The 13572-nt window shown below is 60.6% G+C and overlaps 2 protein-coding genes across 2 annotated transcripts in view; one reads left to right on the top strand and one right to left on the bottom strand.

The window, feature by feature from the left end:
* The window catches only part of LCOR (ligand dependent nuclear receptor corepressor), a 73320-nt gene extending 72369 nt beyond the window's left edge, over nucleotides 1–951 (top strand). The window contains exon 8 of the mRNA XM_025151753.3: nucleotides 410–951. Coding sequence (XP_025007521.2) covers nucleotides 410–414 — 5 coding nt within the window. The 3' untranslated portion in view covers nucleotides 415–951. The remainder of the gene's footprint in view (nucleotides 1–409) is intronic.
* A 177-nt stretch (nucleotides 952–1128) lies between these two features.
* SLIT1 (slit guidance ligand 1) overlaps nucleotides 1129–13572 on the bottom strand; it is a 31265-nt gene continuing 18821 nt past the window's right edge. The window contains exons 5-37 of the mRNA NM_001277336.2: nucleotides 13213–13284; nucleotides 13020–13091; nucleotides 12776–12847; nucleotides 12497–12660; nucleotides 12252–12399; nucleotides 11715–11786; nucleotides 11518–11589; nucleotides 11353–11424; nucleotides 11106–11249; nucleotides 10842–11005; nucleotides 10731–10754; nucleotides 10380–10524; nucleotides 10188–10262; nucleotides 9904–10047; nucleotides 9522–9665; nucleotides 9274–9440; nucleotides 8529–8661; nucleotides 7751–7819; nucleotides 7476–7547; nucleotides 7218–7289; nucleotides 7002–7073; nucleotides 6435–6598; nucleotides 6187–6311; nucleotides 5944–6041; nucleotides 5355–5494; nucleotides 5178–5271; nucleotides 4939–5076; nucleotides 4479–4716; nucleotides 4275–4405; nucleotides 4020–4174; nucleotides 3661–3949; nucleotides 2985–3196; nucleotides 1129–2912 (exon numbers count right to left, since the gene is read on the bottom strand). Coding sequence (NP_001264265.2) covers nucleotides 2665–2912; nucleotides 2985–3196; nucleotides 3661–3949; nucleotides 4020–4174; nucleotides 4275–4405; nucleotides 4479–4716; nucleotides 4939–5076; nucleotides 5178–5271; nucleotides 5355–5494; nucleotides 5944–6041; nucleotides 6187–6311; nucleotides 6435–6598; nucleotides 7002–7073; nucleotides 7218–7289; nucleotides 7476–7547; nucleotides 7751–7819; nucleotides 8529–8661; nucleotides 9274–9440; nucleotides 9522–9665; nucleotides 9904–10047; nucleotides 10188–10262; nucleotides 10380–10524; nucleotides 10731–10754; nucleotides 10842–11005; nucleotides 11106–11249; nucleotides 11353–11424; nucleotides 11518–11589; nucleotides 11715–11786; nucleotides 12252–12399; nucleotides 12497–12660; nucleotides 12776–12847; nucleotides 13020–13091; nucleotides 13213–13284 — 4201 coding nt within the window. The 3' untranslated portion in view covers nucleotides 1129–2664. The remainder of the gene's footprint in view (nucleotides 2913–2984; nucleotides 3197–3660; nucleotides 3950–4019; nucleotides 4175–4274; nucleotides 4406–4478; nucleotides 4717–4938; nucleotides 5077–5177; nucleotides 5272–5354; nucleotides 5495–5943; nucleotides 6042–6186; nucleotides 6312–6434; nucleotides 6599–7001; nucleotides 7074–7217; nucleotides 7290–7475; nucleotides 7548–7750; nucleotides 7820–8528; nucleotides 8662–9273; nucleotides 9441–9521; nucleotides 9666–9903; nucleotides 10048–10187; nucleotides 10263–10379; nucleotides 10525–10730; nucleotides 10755–10841; nucleotides 11006–11105; nucleotides 11250–11352; nucleotides 11425–11517; nucleotides 11590–11714; nucleotides 11787–12251; nucleotides 12400–12496; nucleotides 12661–12775; nucleotides 12848–13019; nucleotides 13092–13212; nucleotides 13285–13572) is intronic.

Below are 13572 nucleotides of genomic sequence, written 5' to 3'. Positions count from 1 at the left end.
CTTGCCCTTCTGCCATGTTTATTGGAGGGTTTGAGGTCAGTTGCCTGTTTGTGTGTGTTTTTCCTATGTGTGTGTGGCTTTTTTCTGGCTGTTTTTAACCCCGTTTTGCTGCACCCATCCCATTACGGGATCAGCCCTGCTGCTCAGTGACGGGTCCCTCATTTCAGAGCATGGGATGGGATTGAGACGGAGGGGCTCATGAGAGCCCTTCACCTTTGGAACCATAGTGTGGAAAAATAAAGAAAAAAAAAAAAAAAAAGAAAGAAAAACACCAACCCAACCAACCCAATATGTTTCTTTCCAAGATGCTCAACGTTTGAATCTCAGTTCCGCCCCGATAGCAAATGTTTGCCCTTCCTCTGTGTCTGCTTCCCTGGAAAGAGTTTTGTCGCTCTGTTCGTTTCTCTAGGCTGAACTTTAGACACTGATCCGAACAGCCCTCCTGTCCGGTACTGTATGTCGGAGCCTGACCAATGTGAACTGTCGGAACGGTGTGCGGGGAGCGCGGCCGCTCGCTCGGCGCCGTGCTGGGGGAAAGCGAAACGTCTGCTGTGAATCCTCAGTCGGAAAGGTGGAGAGGGGTTTCCATTAGATGATGTTTACATACCTCACCTGACGAACCTTTGAACGTGTATATAAAAAATGAAATAAAGTTATATTAAGTTGCTTTAAATCGATATGTATAGCTATAAGAGCTGGGTCATTTGAACTTTGGCTGTGTATCGACTCTCTCAATGTTGACATTTTGTGAACTCTGTGCTCCTGTCGTTTAGACTCTCGAGGAAGCTGTGTTCTTGTTCCAGGTAAAGCTCCCTGACTCAGATCTGAGCTCCTCACGGACTCCCACCGCCTTGTTTTCTTTTTCTCCCTCTGTTGTTGATATTCACCCGATGATGAGCTTTCTAAAGGTCCGTATTTTATTGCAGCTTATTAAACGTTTCTTTGATATCAGAGCCGCTTTGCTGTGATAAATGGGGGGAGGGCGGAGGCGTGGATGGCGCACGTGGGCCGCGGCCGTAGGGCACAACCTGCCCAGGTCACCCCCCGGCAGCATCGGGTCCCCCCATTGCCCACGCCGTCCCCACCCTGCGCCCCCTCCGCGTGTCCCCGTAAAGACGAGGCCGGGCCTCTGAATGAATCAATGTCATGTTCACGTGGAGGACAACATAGACAATACCGAACATCTCCTAAAACAACACAGCCTCTGCCGGCGGAGGGTGCCCTCCCCAGCCCAGCGCAAACCGGCGGCTGCAACAGTGACACACACACACCGCGCGGGCCAGACAAAGCCACCGTCACGTTCCTGCCCAGTAGCATCTGTAAACAAAAAGAAAACAGCATTTGTTGACCCCGAACATAGAAAAATACTATAACAAAATGAAATACAAATATATATTAGAATCTGTAAGTATTCTGTATAAAGAGATACTTTAGCGGTTAGCTTACAGCAAGAACAGAAACACAACACAACCGAGCCCCGGCTGGGGGCTGAATGAGAGCGTCCCGCCGTGCCGTGTGGCACAGGGTGCTGGTGGCAGAGATGTCCCCAAGGCGGTGGCATGTCCTGGGTGCGTGGGGACAGCGATGGCACCCATCAGCCGGCTGCACCCAGCGGGATGCGGTGAAGCGCTGGTGTGATGTGATGGGGAGAGCTGCGGCCGCAGCCCTGGGGGTGGCACAGTGATTTGCCCCAGGTTGGCCCGTCACCCTCGGTCCTGGGACACCAGTGGCCGGCACACAGTGTGGTGCCCCTGCTGCCCTGTCGACATGTCCCCTGGCACTGCTGTGTGGTGGACCTGACAGCTCGGACCTGCTGGGACCTGTGCTGGACTCTGTGTCGCCTCTGGGATCTCCGCCTTCAGCTGCCCCAGCGTCCACAGGGCTGACAACATCACAAACCTGTGCCCCAGCAGCCATCTAAGGGACATCCTCTGGGGAGCTCCAGCATGGCCACACCCCTGCACACAGCCCAGCAGGGAGAGGGGCCCCGTCCCTGTGCCAGGGCAGGGCTGGCACTGCATGGTGAGGCCACTCCTGGCTCCATCCTGTTTGACCCAGCGTGTCCCCATTGTGGGCTGAGCTGGCACCGAACACTGGCTGCAGGGGCTGCTGCAGCAGGGCCAGGGCCATTTGGGAAGGGGGACTTAGGTGTGCTGGGAACCAGGGGGTACCGGCGCGGAGCTCAGCCCTCCTGGCAGCCGTGGCACATGAGGCACTGCAGTGCCAGGTCCAGCACAGGGTGTTGGGAAGGTCCCAGCTGGATGTGCAGCTGCCAGGGGGACACACGGAGAGGCCTCACACGTTCCCCCCGGCGGTGAAGAAGGCAGGGAGATGAAGGGAGAGCAGGCGGAGGGGCAGAGCAGCTCCCACACGAGACACACTTGTGTAGCTGCAAGTTCTTAAAAAAATCCTCTATCTACACACTTGTTTTGTTTGTGGTTTTTTTTTTCCTTTTTTTTTTTTTTTTTTTCCTTTTTGTTTTCCAACCCTCTAGATGCAACACATCTATCCTCCTCCAGCCCCGGTGGGCTCCTCCGAGTGGTGGGAACTGCGATGGGCTTTGGCAACATCCCGGCCCCTGGCTGCAGGGCAGAGCGAACTCCTGGTGCCGGGGGCTCCTGGCTGCCCCCCCCGCTGTCCGCAGCAGCCCCCGCACCCCGGCGCTCAGAGGCACGGGCTGCAGCCGCACTTGCTGGGCTTCTCCACCTCCTCCACGAAGGTCGCGCCGTTGCTGCACTCGAAGGCATATTTCCTGCGCCGCGGCCGCAGCCCGATGCAGCAGCCGGTGTCGGTGTCACCGCCGCACGTGCCCCGGCACTGCACGTAGGGCACCGGCCGCGTGGTCTGGCAGATGGCGTAGCCCCGCTGCACCTGGTGGTAGTCCCGTACCGGCTCTCCGTGGCACTCGGGCTCTGTGGGGCAGCGAGGATCAGAGTGTGGTCCCCCCAGCGCTGCTGCCCCGAACCCACCGCCCTGCAGCCTACCTTGGTCACAGAGGGTCCCGCTGTAGCCGCTATGGCACTCACATACGGGCTGGCCGCCTGGGGTGAGGCGGCAGCGGCCGTGGTGGCAGGACAGGAGGCGGCAGGGGTCGGGCGGTGTGCTGGGCTGGTTGCACAGGGCACCCTGGTAGCCCTGGTGGCACTGGCAGCTGTAGGAGAGGGCGTCGAGGGGCAGGCAGAGCCCGTGCACGCACCTGTGGGCAGCCACAGCCATCAGGTGTCTGACATGACACAGCAGTGCCTGCGCCGTGGTGTACCAGCACCAGATGGTATGGCACGACACGGTGTGGGTCAGGCACAGCGTGGCTAAGGCATGACATAGGTAGAGCACGACACAGGTGTGGCACAGCACACCATGACATGGGTAGGCACAGCTCAGCATGGGTCAGGCACAGTCACTGCAGCCACAGCAGTGGTGTGGCTCTGGCACAGTGTGGCACCAGTATGGCACAGCGTAGCAATGAGCCACAGATTCATAGAACCACTACGGTTGCAAAAGACCTCCAAGTTCAACCATTAGCACATCCACTAACCACAACCCTCAGTGGTCAGTTGTGAATGGGGCAGGTGAGCCGCTATGGGGCACCAAACAGGACAGAGCCACTGCTATGGGGTGCAGCCCTTGCTGCAGGACAGCAGGCAGGGAGGGGACACTCACTTGTGCCCCTGGCAGGGGCCACCACGGGGTTGGTCACAGTGGGGCCCATCCCAGCCAGGCTCGCAATGGCAGACGGGTCCCTGGGCGCCGGTGGGCTGGCAGATGCCGTGCAGGCAGTACAGTTTGCGGCAGGGCTCACAGCCCGGCACCACGCCGGGTGTCATCCGTGTCTTGGTGAAGTCCTGCAGCTCATTGTTGATGTAGAGGTTGCGGATGCACCCGTGGAAGCTGGTGCCATTGAGGAGCTGCCAGAGGCGGAAGGCGGCTGAGTTGACATCCACGGGCATCCCTGGGGAGAGCAGGGCTGTCAGCACACGCCCAGCAGACCCCGTGCCCCCAGTGCCCCATCAGCCCCGTACCCCCGACATAGAGTGGGGCCTCGCTGTTCAGCGTGTAGTGCTTGCCCGAGTTGTCCATGGTCATGGGGCTGCCACCATCGATGGAGAGGTTCACCATTTGGTCGAAGGTCACCAGCTCCACAGTGTGGAACTGCCCGTCGTTGATGGTCTCGGCACTGGCAGGGAGGGCTGTGTCACCGGGTGAGCTCTGTCCCCCATCGCATCACTGTGCCCACGCAATACGGTCAGGACACAGGGGGTGGAGGCCCACGGTACCTGTATATGGCTGAGCTGGGGTGGGTGCCGGGGTCATAGCTGACCCTGACATGGCCCTGGTACAGCTCCACAGCCATGTGATCGCTGTCACCGTTGTACAGCAGGATGCCGTTGTCCTCAGCCGTGGAGACCTGGGGGTAGGAGAGGTGGGACCCCATACCCGGCAGCCACCCCCCGTCACCCTGCGTTGCCTCGTGCCCTCACCTGCAGGGTGATGTTGGCCCGGGGCCAGTCCTGCAGGTCGGTGAATTGCAGGTACGTGTCGCGGTCCACAAAGTTGACGCTCAGCAGCTTCTCACACTTGGGGCCGCCAAAGCCAGGCAGGCACTGGCAGAGGGCACGGGAGCCCCGCTCCACGCAGGCGGCCCCATTCTGGCACTCGGCGCGCTCGCAGAGCCCGGGCTGCCCGGCGGCATGGGGTGGCATCTCGCACAGTTGTCCACTGTGGGGCCGAGGGCGCGCTGGGCATGGGGCCGGGGCAGCCCCCTCCCCACCGCCCACAGCACCCACCCACTTTGTGGTCCCCACCAGCAGCAGCACCAGAGGGAAGCATGGATGCTGAACCCTGTGGGTCCCTCCTGGGGTCCACACTGTGGGATGTGGTGGCCAGGACCACCTCCCGTGGGGTGACACCTGACCGGCCCGTTAGCCCCCCCAGCAGTACCTGTAGCCCTCGGCGCAGAGGCAGGAGTAGCCATTCACCTCATCCACGCAGCGAGCGTTGTTCTGGCACCGGTGGTCCTGGCAGTCGTCGAAGTCCTTGCTGCAGTTGGTTCCCACGTAGCCGGGTGCGCACTCACACCTGGGGCGGCATGGGTAGGTTACAGACCCTATTGTGCCTCCCCCAGTGCCTCCCAGCTGCCTGCAGCCCCCTGAAAGCAAAACCCAGGGGCTGGGGCTCACCTGGGCCCCTGGCTGGTGGGGATGCACGTGGAGCCATGCTGGCACGGGCTGAGCTCGGCCGAGCAGAAATCTGGTGGCTGCTCACAGAAATCCCCTGTGGGGCAGAAGAGGGGGTGCCAGGTGGTACCTATCAGGGCACATCCCGCAGTGGGACGGCAGTACCTTTGCTCCATGTACCTGTGTAGTGAGCAGGGCACAGGCAGGTGTAGTTGGTGGCAGCAGCCACGCAGGAGCCCCCATTCTCACAGCTGTGCTCCTTGCAGGGGTCACTGGCGGTGCGGCAGCTCGGACCCTCAAAGCCTGCTGCACACAGGCACCTGCTCAGGGGTAGGAAACACCGTGATGGGGCGATCTCCCCAAAACACGGGCAGAGGATCGTGGTAGAGCCTGCTCCCAACAGAACGCTGAGGAGCACAGCCCTGTGTGCCCCTACCCGAGCGCCCGGCGCTGGTGGAGGATGCTGAGGATGCTGAGTTACCAAGACAACGGGCCAAGAGAGGCCATTTAGTGCAGAAGGATGTGCAGCCCTCCTCCACCCACAGCACCATCGTTATTTCCAGCCGCTAATTGCACCCCGCTTCCCAGAAATGCCTGAATGTTCAGGGTAGCCAGGGTTGCATGGGGGCACGGCTGCATCCTGTGCTGGCTCTCAGTGCCACCAGTGGTGAGGGCACGGGCGAATGTCCCAGGAGAAGAAGACCCCAAATCCCCATGGGATGCTGCTGCCCCAATGCCCAAATTCCATGCGTGCCCACAAACCGCTGACCTGAAACCGTCCCTGTCCCCATCCTGGGGCTGGCAGGTGCCCCCATTGGCACAGGGGTTTTGGGAGCAGCCATCCAACGCCACCTCACAGTCCCTGCCCTGGGGACGGAAGGACACATGGCAGCAAGGGGTACCATGCCCTATTCCCCGTTCCCCCATCCACCCCCTGTTGCTGTGAGCAGGCAGAGCCCTGCACCATGCCTCTGCACCGTGCACCCTGGGCTGGGAGACCCAGTGCCATTACCTTGTAGCCGATGGGGCAGGCGCAGCGGTAGGAGCCGAGCGGGTCGTTGTGGCAGGTGCCCTGGTTGCGGCAGGGGCTGGAGAGGCAGGGGTTGCACTTGGCCTGCACGATCAGGGATGGGGGCCCTGCAGGGAAGGGTAGAAGGAAGGAAGGGGGGGTGCGGCCATAATCACTGGGGGGCAGTGGGGAGCAACGGGGCTGTGTGGAGCATCACCCTGCCGTGCATGGAATGGAAGGCACGGACTCACCTTGGCACTCAAACTTCTTGGCAGGGGTGGTGAGCAGCAGTTTGCCCTCCATGTCGGGGGGCCCGGCGCAGCGGGCAATGCCTGGCTCCTTGTAGCCTGTCTTCACCCAGCTGGAGAGCCAGCGCAGGTTGCAGCTGCAGTACAGTGGGTTGGCCCCGATGGCTCTGCAGGGCAAAAGTGGGGGCACTGAGCACTGTGGTACCCCCCCTCCGGCCTGTGTCCTGTTCTTAAAGCATCTCAAGCCCCATCCCACTGCGATGGTGGCAGAGGGGAGCGGGGAGGGCAGGGCTGTGAGTGGGCACTGAGGTCAGAATGGGTGCACACCACATTCTGTCTCCTTTAGGAGAAGCTTGAGGAGGCAGCAGCGGCACGAGCCGGCAGTGCTGGGCTCTGCAGGGCTCTTAATGCTGACGGATGGAGGAGTGCTAATCCCACAGTTCACAGCAAAGGGCAGGGGTGGTGGGGATGTGGGAAGCAGGAGCAACAACTGGGGGGGTGCCAGGAGCAGGAAGGGGAGGCAGCCTAGAGAAACCCATGGGTTCTTGAGGTCCCCAGCCCTGAACTCACAGGTGGGACAGTGAGGTGACATCCGCGAAGATGCCCTCAGGGAGGGTGGAGATATCGTTGCCATGGAGAGACCTGTGGAGGACAGAGAGCCCCATGACCCCAGCGGCTCCAGGACAGCAAGGGGAGCCCTAGGCTGTGCCCAGCCAGACAGTGGGGCCAGAGCCCACTGGGCTGTCACTGCTGCCCATGGTGGACAGGGGACACGGGGACACTCACAGCAGCCGCAGGGAGCGGAGGCCCTCGAAGGCCAGTGGAGGGATGCACTGCAGGGAGTTGTAGCTGAGGATCCTGTGCAAAGGAAGGAGGCAACACAGAGAGGCCACCCCGAGCCGCGCACTGCCCCCCCCTGTGTCCTACCCCCCACATCAGCTCAGGGCACAGCTTCACTCAGGTGGAAGGTCCCCCGGTCTTTGGTGTCCCCTGGGAACACCCTCCCTCAGGCAGGGCAGCCTGCAGCCCAGTGCCCGCACTTACAGGGTGGTGAGCTGGCTCATGTTGGTGAAGGAGGAGTTGCTCAGTGAGCTGATCCTGTTGTTGCTCAGATCGCTGCAAAACACAGACCCAGGGGCTGCGGCCGCTCCTGTCCCTTCTCGCTGCACACCCAGAGGGGCACAGGGACACACTGCCAGCCAGCCATGAGCCCACACAAAGGGCTCTGCAGGGGTCCCTCCTGGGGAGGGCTCACCATGGGAACAGCCCACACTGCCACCCTCAGGTCCCAGTGGTGAGCTCTGCTCTCAGCCACTTACACCAGCTGCAGGTACTTGAAGGTGGAGAGCTGACCCGGCACCTGGGTGAACTGGTTTCCATCCAGGTAGCTGGAAAGGGAAGGAAAGCACCTTGGGGTTACCAAGCAGCAGGATATCCCCTTTATACACCAAGGCCCCATAGACTTTGTGCTGCAAGAGCACTTCCAGCATCACCTCCCTGCACCCACAGGGCTCTCAGAGACCACCTGGCTGGTGGGGAGCTGCACGTGTGCCCACACACATACCCCACAGGCTGGTGCCTGGGGGCCGCTCCCCAGCCGCCTGCGTGTGTGCACAGCCAGACGTGCCGTGCTGTGAGCGTGGGTGGTCGTGAGTGTTTGCAAGGCATGTGTGAGATGGAGCTGAAGATGTGGCGAGAGGAGGGTGTGTGAGACGGTGCTGGGGCGTGAGGGGGTGGCATACATTTGCATGGATGTGTACAGCATGGGCCAGCTCTGGTGGCAAGCTGCTGGGGACTGCAGAGCCCTGTGTTGTGATAACAGCCCCTGCACATCACCCCTTGGGCACGGTCATGGAATCACAGATTGGTTGTGTTGGAAGGGACCTTAAAGCCCAAGCATTTCTGCCCCCCACCAGATAGGGGCCCCATCCAACCCTGCCTTGGACACCCCAGGGGCGGTGTGCCACCCCCAGGGATGGTCCCTATGTCCCCAGCCAGGACAGGGGTGCACCCCATCTCCAGGCACCCTGTGACACAGACCCCTGTCCACAAAGCAGCAGCAGGGAGAGGAGGGCAGACCCTTGGCAATGCACTCACAGCTCGGTGACATTCTTGGGGATACCCCTGGGCAGGGCCTTGAGGTGCTTGTTGCTGCAGCGCACCACGGTGTCAAGGCAGGTGCACTCCTGAGGGCACTGAGGCCGTGGGATGCAACTCGTCTCCTCCTGACCTGCACAGGGCACAGGAGACACAGCGTCACTGGGTCACAGCTCATCGTCCCGCAGGCACTACATGGTGCTGGGTTCAGTGCCTTGCACCTGTGACCGGGCATCACCCACTTCGGCACCAAAGCAGAGGTGCAGCACAGTCTCAGCGGACACCTGGCTGTGCATGCAGTCTTGCAGCTTGTGGGAGCGTGGGTGCATTGCATTCCATACTATTGCATTAGGGGTTACGGTCAAGGTCAGGGTTAGGTTCATATTGTAGTCTGTTGCATTGCTTTGCATTGCATTGCTTTGCATTGCATTAGGATTCCAGTTAGGGTTAGGGCTGGGATTAGGGTTAGGGCTGCGTTGCATTCCACTGCATGGTCTTGTATTGCATTGCATTTGATATCATTACATTTCATTTCATTGGATTGCCTTGCATTTCACTTAGCAAACTGCATTTCAATTCATAGCATTGCATTGCATTAGGTTTAGGACTAGGGTTAGGGTACCACAGAGGGACCTGGGGCATCCTTACGGGTGGACACCATAGCCTGGGTGACCCCAGCTCACCACGGGGACAGATGGACAACACGGGAGCAGGGACGGTGCTGGGACGGGAGGGTGCGAGTTACCTTCCTCACACCTGAAGTCAGGGAAGGCCACGTCCTGCAGCGGGATCTGCCGGAGGAAGTCGGGGTGTTGGCACCGCGGGTTCCCCGTCACGATCTTCCTCTTGCGCAGCCAGTCCCCCAGCCAGGCCAGCTGGCAGTTGCAGTTGAAGGGGTTGGCCAGCAGGTTCCTGCAAACGGGAGGGCATCACCTGAGATCTGGGCCTGAAATCCCCAGAGGGGGGCTGTGAGCATCCCTGGAGTGATCATACAGTGTGGAGAGGGACTGCAGCGTGTCGAAGGCACCCGGTGCGATGGTGCTGATCTGGTTGTCGTACAGTGAGAGCAGGCGCACGTTGCGCAGCCCCGTGAAGCTGTCGTTGTGGATGCAGCTGATGCGGTTGTTCCTCAGCATCCTGCAGAGGAGAGGGCACCCCATAACCGTGGGACCCAACAGATCGTGGGGGACAGGAGTTCACCCCCAAAGGCTGCAGCTGTGCCCAGCAGAAAACAGCTCCAGCTCTGGATGCAGGCAGGGGATGGCCCCAAAGTGGACCCACATTGGTGCCAACAGCACCAGCCTGGTGGCATGGGCAAGGCTAGGGGCAGCAGAAGCAAGGGACAGGCCCACCCCCACGGCTCAGGGACACTCACAATGTCCTCAGTCCGTCCAGCCCCCGGAACATGCCGCTCCGCACTGACTCCAGCTGGTTGACGGTGAGGTGCAGTTCACTGACGGATGCAGCCCCCTCGAATGCCCCATCCTCGATCTCCGACACTTTGTTGTTGCTGAGGTTGCTGCGTGGAGGGGGAACCATCAGGCTGCATCCCGACCCCTGCCTCCACCTGGGTCCCGCAACTTAGGAGATGCCCCCTTTCATGCCCCACACCGTGTCCCCATGTACCCTCCCAGCCCCCCCATGCCTCCAGATCCTCACATTTTCTTCAGGTGAGGCAGCTTCTTGAAGACGCCCGTGGCCTCCAGGATGGAGATTTCATTGTTGTTCAGGCGCCTGGGGTGGGCAGCAGGGAAAAGAGATGGCTGCGAAGGGCCTGGTACAAACCAAACCCTCAGCAAAACCCAGCGCCGGTGACACGGTGGCTGCAGAAGGGGAGGGCACGGCACTTACAGCTCGGCTGTGGACTGTGGGATGCGCTCTGGGATCTTCGTGAGCTTCAGGTTGGAGCACTCCACCACGCCGGCCTCGCAGCGGCACTTCGGGGGGCACACCACGTCGCTGTTGCACTCACTGTTCAGCTGGTAATCCTCTGTCCCTGTGTGCCAGAGAGAGCAGAGTATCGGGGCTGCAACTGGCTGGGTCCTCCCACACCCCAGTTGGTCCCAAGTGCGTGCCCATAGCCCTCGGTGTGCACAAAAGAGGGGCCATAAGAGGACATTATCCATGGGGACATCTGTCCTGGGTACAGCAGCCGGCACCATATGCACACACACAGTCTCACACACGTGGTTCCCCCCTTACCTGGGATGAAATACTGCTCTTTGGCTGCGGAAAGAAAAAGCACATCAGCACCACTGTATGCACAGCAGAGATTTGGCCACAGCCCCTGGAGGTGACAAGGGTGGTGCTCACCTGAGCAGCGGAACTTCTTGCTCTTGATCTGCCCAATGCGCTTGTTGGCCAGGCGCCGGGGGCTGGCACAGCGGGCACCGCTGGTCTCAATGGGGTTGGCACGAAGGAAATCCGCCAACCACTTCAGGTTGCAGTCACAGACAAAGGGGTTCTGGGCCAGGTGCCTGCGTCGAGGATAGCGGGTGACTATGGCCAGCACCAAGACCTGCTACCACCGCGCTGGGACCCCCCGGGATGCCCTCCTGCAGCCACGTGGGCACTCACAGGGTCTGGATGGCACGCAGTGAGGTGAAGGTGCCCTTGGCCAGGCTCTGGATCTTGTTGTCATAGAGCGAGAGCAGCGAGAGGTTCTGCAGGTCCTGGAAGGCATCCGCACGCACGCAGTTGATCTTGTTGGCATTGAGGAGCCTGGCAGAGAGGGAGGGAAGTGATGCCAACTCTGTGTCCTTTTATTATGCCACGACCCACAGCACTAAAGGTATCCCCGCAGAGTGTCCCACCAGAGCCTTACAGCAACTGCAGGGCAAAAAGTCCCCCGAAGACGCCCTTGGGGAGGTCGGTGATCTTGTTGCCATACAGCACCCTAAAGAGGAGGGATGGCAACAGGAGGACAGGTGGCAGTGGCATGGGGCAGTACCCAGTGGGTGCCCTCTGTGCCCCCAGTGTGAGCACTCACAGCGAGTTGAGAGAGCGCAGACCCTGGAAGGCGTCGGGGGCGATCTCCGAGATCTGGTTGTTGCTCAGATCTCTGAAACCCAAAGGGAGAAGGTGGGCTGAGCCCCTTGTCCCCACACCCCACAGCCTTATCCTCCTGCTGTGGTGCTCATGGCAGCAGGATTTGGGGTTCTGGGGCCAGATGTGCTGCAAGCTTACATCCGACGAAGCTTCTTGTAGGGGGAGAAGGCACCCGGGGGGATGGACTTGATGCCATTGAGCTCCAGGCGTCTGCAAAGAGATGGGAGAGGTGAGGATGGGGGCTGGCTGAGCCCCAGCACCCCAGTGACAGGCTTAGGGAGATGCAAGTCCCCAAACTTGCATTAAATCACCCCAGAAGAGCAGCACCTTTCAAGCCAGGGACAACTTGCATCTTGTAGTTGGGGCTTTTTCCATTAGGGAGGGTGATGTGGGGGGAACCGTGGTGGTGGGAGGCACAGCGGGAAGCACTGGGGGCTGGGGCAGCACCTACTGACCTAGCAGCATGAGTCTGGGGGTGCTCCGCCTGCCTCGCATCCCAAAGGGGGCTTTGCGTTGTAATTGGATTCCCTTAAGGAGATTATTTCTCTATTTACATTTTTAATGCAGCTAAATCCAGGGCTAAAGCTGGGCAGTGCGAAAGCGGGGTGGCTGAGCCCTGAGACGTGTCCGCGTGTCCCCCAGCTTCAAGTGGGGACTGCAGGGTCCCATACTCACATCTCCGTCATGGTCTCGGGCAGGTTGGCGGGGATGGCTGTCAGCCCCTTGCCCCGACAGTCCACGATGCCATTGCTGCAGGTGCACATGGCCGGGCAGGAGCCAGAGGACAAGCTGCAGAGCTGCGCATGCACTCCATCTGCTTGTCCTGCAGGGACAGATCCCACGGGATGAGCCCCAGCCCGTCAGCAGGGGTGGGCTGAATCAATGGGACACTTGGTGTCCAACACCGGGAGACCCCTCACCAGAGCAGCTGAACTCGTTCTTCTGGATCTCAGCCACATTGAGGCCGCGGAGCTGTGCCGGGGCTGCGCACTGTGTGAAGAGCCCGATGGTGGGCCGCTGGCGGAGCCACTGTGCCAGCCAGGCCAGGTGGCAGTCGCAGAACAGGTGGTTGGAGTGCAGGCGGCTGTGGGCAGCCAGGGTGGTCAGTGCTGTGGGATGCCTTCTGACCACTACCTCCAGCTGCCCCCATCTCCCCGACCCCCTCCAGCCCCTCCCGCCCCAATGGGCCCCTCACTTACAACGTTCGCAGCTTGGGCATGTGGTTGAAGCTGGAGACGGGGATGGACGTGATGTTGTTGTTGTTCAGCGTCCTGCAGGAAGGCAGAGGGAGGGAGGTCAGGGTGGGCAGGTTGGAAATGGGACTGCGAGATGGTTCATGGGAAACCGAACCCCCGGGAGCAGCGGCACCCACCCACCACCCTGTGTAAGCTGGTTGGATGGAGAGGTGTGGGCTGGGGACTCCAGCCACCCCTGGCCACTTACAGGACTTCCAGCCCCCGCAGAGCCCGAAAAGCCCCATCCTCAATGCAGCTGATCTGGTTCTTGTCCAGTTGCCTGCAGGAGAAAGCAGCAGCAGCATGACTGGGATGGCACAGGTGCAGTTTCCCACATTACCTGCCTCTGAGCCAACCCAAACCCTCCATGCCAGCCCGTGCCCATCCCCACTGCCACTCACAAGTTCTTGAGGTCTGTGGCCCCACGGAAAGCCTTCCTGGGGATGGCCTGGATGAAGTTCTCGCTCAGGTCCCTGTGGGAGAAAGAGGCAGGAAGGAAAATGAGCACTGCCTGCAAGACAGAGCACTCCGTGGGGCTGCTGCGCCCACAACAGATCCCAGGGATCTGCAGCCCCACAGCCATGCTGGGGTGACGTGGCTTCAGCTGGGGTGGCTGCACATGCCTGGGGCTGTCCAGCACTGGGATCTCCAGCTCCAACACATGGAGCAGCAGGGCACAGCTCTGGGAAAACTCTCAGCGTTTAATACCCTGTGTCTGCTGTAATTACAGGTCCCCGCTGATTAACTGGTAATTACACTCA

Source organism: Gallus gallus, chromosome 6, assembly GCF_016699485.2.
Source record: "Gallus gallus isolate bGalGal1 chromosome 6, bGalGal1.mat.broiler.GRCg7b, whole genome shotgun sequence".
Taxonomy (NCBI): Eukaryota; Metazoa; Chordata; class Aves; order Galliformes; family Phasianidae; genus Gallus; species Gallus gallus.
This window is presented reverse-complemented; position numbering and strand designations above follow the sequence as displayed.